General features: G+C 55.7%; 1 protein-coding gene across 1 annotated transcript in view; it reads left to right on the top strand.

Moving 5' to 3' along the window:
- LOC101663225 (SV2 related protein) overlaps window positions 1-9,706 on the top strand; it is an 84,669-nt gene extending 74,963 nt beyond the window's left edge. Inside the window, exons 12-16 of the mRNA XM_013006383.2 lie at window positions 384-491; window positions 2,066-2,177; window positions 3,518-3,599; window positions 4,464-4,553; window positions 8,160-9,706. Coding sequence (XP_012861837.1) covers window positions 384-491; window positions 2,066-2,177; window positions 3,518-3,599; window positions 4,464-4,553; window positions 8,160-8,366 — 599 coding nt within the window. The 3' untranslated portion in view covers window positions 8,367-9,706. The remainder of the gene's footprint in view (window positions 1-383; window positions 492-2,065; window positions 2,178-3,517; window positions 3,600-4,463; window positions 4,554-8,159) is intronic.
- The last annotated feature ends 467 nt before the right edge of the window (window positions 9,707-10,173 follow it).

Genomic DNA, 10,173 nt, shown 5'->3' with positions numbered 1-10,173 from the left:
GGTTAATGTTGGACTTGTGGGCTTGGGCAGCACTGGGTTGGGATGTTTTCTTGATGCACACTTAACCTTTACATAAAACGCTCTCCTATACGTGAGTCTCTGTGGATTTGTTTCTCTAAAGTACCTAGACTAACACACACCACCACCACCACCAGAGGCTGAGAGAAATGACGTTGTATAAGTCCTGGCTGCGATTCAAAGCAGAGTCTGTCTGACTCCAAACCTGGGTCCTTGCCATGACTAGAGGTGGCAGCCCAGGTGGCTTCATGCAGAGAGAAGGAGGTGTGGGGGGGAGGGAAGGTGCTTTCCAAGGCCAGGTCCATAGCTTGCTCCCGCGCACTCTCTCTCTTTCTCTCTCTCCACCCCCAACCCTCGCCCCCAAGTCTCCAACCAGAAGAGGAAAGTGGAAGCCAAATGCAGTCTGGCCTGTGAGTACCTGAATGAGGATGACTACATGGACCTGCTGTGGACCACCCTCTCGGAGTTCCCAGGTAAGGAGACGGTGTAACAAGCGGGTCTGGGCCAGCGATGCCATGGGGCAGGTGGATACTGCTTGGAGACAAATGCTCTTTCTAGGGGAGCAGGGCTTTTGTTTCTTTGTGGCTTGGGGCCATCAAGTCGGTTCAGACTCATAACAACTATGAGTTCGGCCAACGGAGCGAAACACTGGCCGGTCCTGCGCCGTCCTCACAATCGTTCTTACGTCTGAACCCATGGTTGCAGCCACGGTGTCCCTCCATCTCGTCCAGGGTTTTCCTCTTTGTCACTGCCCCTCTGCTTGGCCCGCATGATGTCCCCCTGCAGGGCCTGGTCTCTCCCAGTAATGTGTCCAAAATACGTGAGAAAGTCTCGCCATCGTTTCCTCTAAGGAGCAAGTTGGCTGTACTTCCTCCCGGACAGATGTTTGTTCTTCTGGCAGTCGATGGTACAGGCTTCTTTAGCTACAAGTTTTCAGAAACTGAAGAAGCTGAGAGCTTGACTCTGTTTGCTGCTGCTTAGGGGGCCAAAGATGTGGGGGTCTGCTCCTGTGGCGTCTGCTGTCTTGGAACCCCACAGGGACCGGTCCCCTCTGTCCTAGAGGGTCAGTCCGAGTCGGGATCCGCTTGGTGACAATGGACTTGGTTTTGAGTGCTTCGCCTAAATTTTTCACTGTGATTACTAACAAGCACTATGCTGAATCAGGACACCTGGTGGTGCTGTAAAGTAGGCAATGGGCTGCCAACTGCCAGGTCAGCGGTTCTGCTCCCAGGAAGATTTCGTCTCAGGCAGTCTGAGGAACAGTTCCACTCTGTCCCCTAGGGCTTCTAGAAATCAGAATTGACTCCGTGGTCGTGGATTTCGGATTTATACTGCTTCTACTGAGACAGGGAGTTATTTTGGTTGATGCCCATTTTACATATGAAGAAAGAGAGGCTCAGAGAAGGCCAAAACTAGCCTGAGGCCACACAGAAAGTTAGAGATGAGACGGAGCCTTAGAACCCGACTGTGTCACTTCAAGTTCAGATATCTCAGCTACACTTTATGAATGCCACTCTTCAGGCCCACGGGTGCCTGCTAGGTTATTATTCAGTTTTGCATCACTAGTCAGTCCAACAGTTAACAGCTTGAAGCTGTGGGCCAGGTACGTGGAGGTGGCTTACCTAGGACCTCTGAGACAGCATGTCTTCACAGCTCTAACTTTGAGCTGTTGGCCTCTGCATTGAAGGTCTCGACTGGGGTGGGATGCACTTCCACAACTCACACACCTTCTCTGAGGGTTGTAGGGCTGCGGGCCTCAGGTCTCCACTGGCTGTGGGCAAGAGGCCACCCACTGTTCTCTGCCAGGTGGCCGCCTCCACTTGACCAAGCACTTTGGAAGAACCAGAGGAGGTGGGCATCAGCAAGACAAAGCCTCGTCTCAGAAGTGGCATCTGATTGCCTTGGCGCTATTCTAGCGCAGGGGTGTGAGCCACTAGGTCCAGCATCCCCCTCAGAGGGGAGGGATTGTGTGAGGTATGAAGCCCAGGAGGCGGGGTTGTTGGGGAGCCAGAAGCTGCCTCCCACAATGCACCCGGCCCCCTTCCAGGTGTCCTCGTGACTCTGTGGATCATCGACCGGCTGGGCCGCAAGAAGACCATGGCCCTGTGTTTCGCCATCTTCTTCCTCTGCAGCCTCCTGCTCTTCATCTGTGTCGGAAGGTGGGTCTCTCTGGCCCCAGGGTGGGTCCCTTGGGCTATGGCCAGGGCTCCATCTGGGTGAGGGGATCTCCCCTCTTCTTCACAAACCACTTGGTAGAACTTTGAGCTTATCCCCCAGCTACCTCCCAAAGGTCCAGAAAATCAGGTTTGGGTTGGAGGTTCTGGTAGGGTGGCGGTGGGGAGGAGGAAGGGAATTGGGGGGCTTGACTTAGGTCTCGATCCAACTACATCAAATTTAAACTCATGTCATCATCTCCCTGAGACCAGCCACATGACTGCGTTGTTTCTGTATGCGCGCAAGTGTTCCTTGGCTCAGCAAACGTATTGAAGGCAGACCCTATTCCATCACCCTGTTTGGGGATGTTGTCCGTCTTTTCCATCCTCAAAACAGGGAGGGGGTTGCTGCTTGGCCTGCACTCTGAGGGGCTCCAGGCTAAACCTAATCAGAGCCTGGTCCCTGACCTAGAGCCTGGGTCCTAGTTTCCAAATCCTACCACCCCCTTTTCAGATTAACAAACAAATCGTACTCAGCATCCTCCCCCTGGCCATTAACACCTTTCCTTAGCCCTATAGCTCATTATTCAAGATAACATGTAAGCCTCTGCTTTTGCAGCCCTTCCCCATCCCTCCCCTCACTGATCCCTCCAGGAGCCCCTGGTTGTGCAGCTGGGTTGCCAACTGCAAGGTCAGCGGTTTGAAACCACCAGCGGCTCTGCAGGAGGAAGAAGAAGCCTTCTACTCCCGTGAAGCGTTAGCACACAGGCTCACTAACCATGGCAGTCCACTTGGCGCTCCACTGGCAGGGGCGCTGTCGCCCCTGGTGGGACATGCTGGCCTGGAGGCTGGGACTATTTCTAGCTTTGGGGGGGGGGAAATGTATCGTGGTAAAATATATATAACAAAAGGTGTCCCACTTTAACCCTTTTGAAGGGTGCCGTTCAGTGACATGGCTCATGGCCGCCATGCTGCGCAGCTGTGACTCCTGGGCATTTTCACGCTCCCCCCACCCCTTCCCACAGACACGCAACACCCCTGCAGCCTAACTTGCTCCCCATTGCCTCCTTTCTCGGCCTGTGTGATCACCAATAACCATTCTGGGGACCATCCTCCACCGGCCGGCTGGAAGCTGGCTCTCCCCGCCCTCGGGTGGCTCCGGCTCAATCCCTGCCCTCAAACCTCCTGCCCACCTTAGCTCCAGCCTGGGCAGCTTCCAACGGTCCACGGGTCCCCCTGGTCATGCTTTGGGGGTGGCGCTGGGGTGCATCCTGCTGGGGGCGGCCACAGGAACAAGATCAGAGACACACCCCAGCTCACCTGTGTCTTCTCTGCCCGGCCCCTAGGAGCCTGCTCACCATGTTCCTGTTCATCGCAAGAGCGTTTATTTCCGGGGGCTTCCAGGCGGCCTACGTTTACACACCTGAGGTAGGCAGTAGGTCCAGTACGGAGGTGAGGGGGCCCTGCAGAAACGCCCCACGGGGCTCCTGGGAGGAAATGTACTTGGTCCTTGGGGCCCAGTGGTTGTCCACTCAACTTCCAGTCTTTTGTCTCCTCCGATGAAAATACCCGCCCCCTTGGGCCGAAACCCCAAGGTTACACCACTACTCCAGCCAAAAAAGGAAAGTACCTCGCTTCCCCTGCGGCCCAGGGATAACCTTGGAGAATAGAATAGTGCAGTGTCTCGACTGCCGGTCTTTCTGTGCCAGTGGCAGTCGATGTCACTGCGTCTTCGCAGGGCAGCTGGGTAACTGAGCAGAGCGGGGTGGGGCAGGGCTGAGGCCCCAGCTAAAGAGAGAGTAGCGCCTACCTTTACAGTGGGGGAGGAGTAGCAGGGCAGAGGTTAGCATCCTAGCTCTGGTGGGGCAATTCCTAGGGGAGGGGTCTTTGGGACCCACCACGCAGGGCCAGGAGGCCCCTAGGACTACTGGGTCCCCTCCCACCAGCCAGCCTCTTGCCCTTTCTCAGTCAAATTCTTAGCCGCTTCAGGTTAAATGGAAGAAAGGTGGATGTGATTTTCTGCTCACGTAAACAGTTCCAGCCAGCCTCAGAACTCACAGAGGCAGTTCTGTCTTGGCCGATAGGGCCGCTGTGAGTCAGAATCGCCTCGATGGCAGTGAGCTTGTTCTTTTGGTTTAGGGATAAGTACTCCCCCGCCTTTTGGTGGGTCATCCTAACTTCAGGACTCCCCAGGCGTGGGGGTGGAGGGACTGTCCTATCAGGCCGGAGCTGGGCAGGAAGGAGGTCCCTGGGTCTGCAGAATTCCTCACCTGAGCCCTCCCTGTGTTGCAGGTCTACCCCACAGCGACGCGGGCACTGGGCCTGGGCTCCTGCAGTGGCATGGCAAGAGTGGGTGCTCTCATTACACCATTCATTGCTCAGGTGGGTGCCACCCCAAAGTAACTTCCATGGGCTGAGCCTCCTGCAGATTGCTCGGGGGTCGGGGGCCTATCGTATCTTAACAAGCTACCCCAGACAGAAGAAACCTGGTGTGGGGATGAGAAAAGAGGCTCTCCTGAGGACAGGAACTTGAACTTGCCTGTGGCCACACGGAGAGAAAGGAGGGTGGATGTGCGGCCACAGCCAGGGCTTTCCTGAGCAGAAAACCCCGTGGACTTGGGATGATTTGGCCAAAGAGATTTTTAAGTGGCAGCCAGCGGGCCACCACGATATAGGAGAGACAAACACCCCAATCAGCCCCTCCTTCTGCAGGTTGGATAATGAGGTGTTGTCCAGAATTATTGCACCTCTCCACGTGTGTGCCTTGGGACTATTTCTAGCTTTTGGGGGGGGGGGCGCGGAAAGGTGTCCCACTTTAACCTTTTTGAAGGATGCCGTTCAGTGACATGGCTCATGGCCGCCATGCTGTGCAGCTGTGACTCCTGGGCCTTTTCACGCTCCCCCCACCCCTTCCCACAGACACGCAACACCCCTGCAGCCTAACTCGCTCCCCGTTGCCTCCTTCCTCGGCCCATGTGATCACCAATAGCCATCGGCTCTACGCTTCTGCCTAGCCCAGGTGATTTCATACGAGTGGATCATACAGAATGTGCCCAGGCCCATCCAGAAGCACAGCCAGAAGCCTCCTTAGAAGCGAGCATGGCGAGACTTTGTCTCACATACTTTGGACATATGATCAGGAGAGACATATGATCCTGGAGAAGGATATCATGCCTGGTAAGGTCCAGGGTCAGCAAAAAAGAAGGAGGAGGAAGAGGAGGAAGAAGAAGACCCTCAATGAGATGGACGAAGACAGTGGCTGCAACCGTGGGCTCAAAGACAGCCACCATTGTGAGGACGGTGCAGGACGGACAGTACGTGGTTCTGTTGGCTGTCAGAACCAACCACCAGCCCTGACTGGCTGTACTCAGCACCCTCCTTCCCAGGGCCGTCGGATCATAGGACGTGCCGCAAAGCGCTTCCCACGAGGGCCAGGACGCAGCAGGACGGCCTCGCTCTTCCAAGGGTGGGGAGACTTCCTCCTTGGACAAGGGGTCTGTCTCGCCACTTGTCTCTCACCCTCTTTTCCCCTCTCACGCTTCCGTTCCCATGGGAGCGATTTGCCCTTCCTTTCTCTGCCAGGCTGTTCCCTGACATAGGTGCTCGCTTCCACAGGCTTTACCACGCCTGCACGCGTCTCCCTTTATCATTCAAACGAATAGTCTGTTGTATGTGTTAGTCCTGGTGGACTGGAGAAACAAATCCAGGGAGACTCTATGTGTATAACAAAGAGCTTAATATACAGAGTAATTGTACATGAAGAAAACATCCCAGCCCAGTCCAGATCAAGTCCATAAATCCGATATTAGCCCATATGTCTGATACCAATCTATAAAGTCCTCTTCAGACTCACGAAACACATGCAATGACACCAAATTCAGGAGGATCACCGGCAAGTGGGTGGGAAGTCTTGTGGATCCAGTGACAGTGGAAGCATCTCAGCGCTGGCAGGAGCCTCCACGTGGTTCTTCCAGCTCAGGGCACTAACATAGCTCCAGGTGTCTTGTCAGGTGCATTCTCTCAGGTAGTAAGCCGTGTATCCCGTTTCCAATGAGCTATTTATCTCCTTAGTGCAGTGGTTCTCGACCTTCCTAATGCCGTGACCCTTTCATACAGCTCCTCATGTGGTGGTGACCCTCCAACCATAACATTATTTTCGTTGCTACTTCATCACTGTACTTTCGCTACTGTTATGAATTGGATGACCCCTGTGAAAGGGTCGTTTGACACCCCCCAAAGGGGTTGAGACCCACAGGTTGAGAACTGCTGCCTCAGCACCTCCAAATGAGGTCATCAAGCTATGACCTGATTGACAGGCCAAACTCCACCCCTTCACTCGTAAGTCTCAAATTGACAACAGACGATGTAACTACCGCAGTGCATGCCGCACACCATGTTTCTCCATCCATCCATTGGTGAGCACCTCCATTTTTAGAGGGATTATTGTCCCATCTGATTGCTTTCTGAGGAGCGTAGGGGTAACGTGTTGGGCTGCTAAGCCCAAGGTCAGCAGTTCAAAACCACCAGCCACTCCTGTAACGAGTTATAGTCTCAGAAACCCCCAGGTGCAGCTCTTCCCTGTCCTATAGGGTTGCTGTAAGTCAGCATCAACTTGATGGCAGGGAGTTGAGTGCAAGCTTACATATCAGCCATCTCTTGAGCCACCTTTTCCTGCCATGCGTGTGCTAGGACATTGTGAGCCACCACCGACTAAGATCATTGGAGAGCTCTTTGGGTGCCTGCATGGTGTCAAGTGCTGCCCAGGTCTCCTGTCATTAATAAGGGGTGCTGCCCTCATGGAGCCCCGCACGTGGTGCAAACAGTTGACACACACAGCTGCTCGCAGAAAGGTTGGCAAGGTCAAGTCCACTCGGCGGCTCCTGAGAAGAAAGTTCTGGCCATCTCCTTCCCAAGACCCAGCCCTCCCTCCAGAGCACATGCCATGAGTTAAAGGCGGCTCGGCTGTTAGCTACGGCTGAATGCCCACCAAGCACCCCGGACGAGAGACTCTGCTGTGGGAGGGGGTGCCCTGGGACAGAGTCTAGTCCCAAGCACTCTGCAGCCTGAGGGGCCTAGGGTTCGAATCCAAGCCCCAACCTTACCACCTCTAGGAACTTGGGCATGGTCTAAGTCGGAGCTCTCCAGAGAAACAAACAGTAAGACATACATATCTTTCCATTCCAACGTTCCACCACCTTCTAGAAACGATCTCTGTATATGTACACACTTATACATACGTACATGTATGTCCGTGTGCACACATAGGTGTACATGCACACATAGGTGTTTGTATGCAGTGCCCTGGTGGCTCAGTGGGTAAGCACTTGGCAGGTAGCTGGAAGGTTGGTGGTTTGAACCGACCCCCCAGCAGAAGGACGGGCATTCTGCTTCTATAAAGCTGACAGCTTAGAAAGCCCTGGGTGGTGGGTCCCCTGCTCTGTCTCGTAGGATGGCTTGCTGTGCGTCAGACTCTACTTGAGGACAATGGGTTTGGAAAGAGGGAGAACAACTGACTTCAAGGAAATGACTGAAAAGCTATGGCAGCTGCCAAGTCCCCCATCTGCAGACCTTTTAAGCCAAGTGATGTGGGCAATGCAGAGGGTAAAGCGCTGGAGACAGAAAGAGCTGCCAGAGTACCTAGTTATAGTCTGGAGACAGGCCACTCCCCTAAGGCCACGCCCCTTCCTGCTGATTGGTTGATCGCATCATGGCAAGCCATTCTAATCCATGCCACCCCACCCCACTTTAAAATAGCAACCAGTCCAGGGTCTGGCCAAACCCCTGAGCATCACAGCCTAGTCAAGTGGGCACACATAAAGTGGCCAGTCAGGGGTATGCCCGTACCCGAGGGGTCTCCCCTCTGTAACATGAGAAGAAGGTGCCTGCCTGGAGGGTGCTCAGAGACTACTGAGCATCTCTGAGAGGGCAGGTGGAGCCTCTGGTTCAGAAGGGATGCTCGCTCTCACCTGTGTCCTCCTCCTTCCTCAGGTGATGCTGGAGTCCTCCGTGTACCTGACGCTGGCGGTCTATAGCACCTGCTGCCTCCTGGCGGCAGTGGCTTCCTGCCTCCTGCCCATCGAGACCAAAGGCCGTGGACTGCAGGAATCCAGCCACCTGGAGTGGGGCCAGGAGATGGTCGGCCGGGGGAAGCATGGCCCGGGAGTCCCCAGGTCACATTCTGGCTCCCAAGAGTAGTGACTGCTAGGGGGTTGAACTGGTCTTGGAGGCTGCGTCGTGCAGAGAGCTGGTGGGACCCAGTTGGGGCACCAACTGTCGGGGCTGCCACCAAGAACCGGAGACTTTGACCTGGACCAACAGGGCTTTGTGTCGTGACTCCATTTGCCCATTAACCATTGAGACCCACCGAGGAAGGGGCGGCGCCGGCTTGGTGGGTCTGCTCTGTATGCGTGTGCCAGGGGAGCGGGGTGGGAGTGGGGCAGGTTGGTAACAGGCTCCAGATGGGTAAAGGAGCCCTTTGGGAGTAGCCAGAATGGGCTGGCCGTGCCGTCCCTCGGCGACAAGTCATCTCTGTAGCTGCAGGTGGGCCCAGAACCAGGGAGCCCTTGCTTGCGTAGGCGGCCCACCCCCACCGTGTGCCAGTCCTCTGTTCTCCACAGCCCTGGCCCCAGGGCTTTCCCCTTTGACACTGCAGTGGACTGGGCGAGGCCTCAGCGTCATTTCCTTGGGTCAGAGAAATGCCCCAAACAGCATCTTTGTCTGCCGGCCCCCCACCCCCACGGCCTGCCTCCCCAGGACCTGGCTCTGGCAGGTGTCTGTGTATTTGAATTTGAGCCGTGCGCTCCTGCCCTGACCAGTCCCTCCCCTAGAGTTGCTGTCTGGGGCGCCAGGGGATCCAGATGTGTCCACGGGGACAGCTGGGCTTATTATGCTGGGGCCAACCTCAGAACGCTGCTTCTCCCAGAGCTGGGGTCAGAGACGTGAGGTCCAAGTCCCAAGACAAAGCCGGTCCCTCCCCTGCAGAAGCAGCGAGGTCCTGAGCTGTTTGGGGCTTCCTGTCTGACTCTCCGTGGCCAGCTGGATGGTGACTCGGGAGAAGAAGTATCGGGCTCTGATTTCCTCTCTCAATCTCTCTGTGAGGCACCAGAACTTTCCATTGTGAGCATACATCCAAAGGGCAGGGAAACACCAGGCATGCCCTCCTGTGGGACCAGTTAATCCGGAAGCCACGCTGTTCTCCCCTCCCTGGCTGCTCGGCTGTAGGATGGGGACTAGAGGGAGCCCCTAGGTGGGCAGCGTTTGTGTCTTCCCAAAGTAAGAGCTGGAAGTCAACTGGGAATGGGTTTGGACAGAAGGTCAGGAGCTCTGCTTCAGCACCCACCTCCAGGGCTCCGTTGACGCGAAGCTTTCGCCCCATCATGAGGGTGGGGGCCTGGAGGAGGAGGGAGAAGCCTGCTGGGTCCCATGACAACCCGGAGAAGACCGACCCCTGCTGGGAGCTGTCTGCTGGGCATCAACATGCCAAGAGGGCCACGTGTGTGCGTTCATCTCGTATTAAAACCTGTTGGTGAAGGGCATTGCCTGGGGCCCTGTGTGAGTGTGTCTCCGGGTCCTAGTCACAGTTTGGCCAAAAGGGACTGGGGAACGTCCCCTGTCCTCGGTCATCCCATCCTTGGTCACCCACCTCTGACCTGACCGTCCCCGTTCCCATAAAGGGGAGCATCCCACAGTTGACTGCCGGGACACGCTGCCTTCCAATGGGTAGGCGTCTTCAAGTCCTCGGGCGGCCACAAACACTCTCCCGTCCCTGAACTTCAGGGCCATCAAAATAGCACCCTCCACCCAGGCTGTCAGCGAGGCCGTGGCTGAGCAAAACAGCCTCCCTCGGCCACCCACAGGTCCTTGATCCAAGAGCGGCTATGGCGCTCATGTGTCTGGGCTGCTGAGCTTTCCGGGGGGACTCGGAGCCGTCGCTGGTCTTTTGTGGCCCTCTGGCTGGTCAAAATTTTGTTGGATGCCCATGTCCACTCACATGCACTTCAAA

This window comes from Echinops telfairi, unplaced genomic scaffold, assembly GCF_000313985.2.
Source record: "Echinops telfairi isolate 266 unplaced genomic scaffold, ASM31398v2 ScPeMD7_7412;HRSCAF=8450, whole genome shotgun sequence".
Classification (NCBI taxonomy): Eukaryota; Metazoa; Chordata; class Mammalia; order Afrosoricida; family Tenrecidae; genus Echinops; species Echinops telfairi.
The sequence above is the reverse complement of the archived record's forward strand: the minus strand, read 5'-3'. Positions and strand labels throughout refer to the sequence as shown.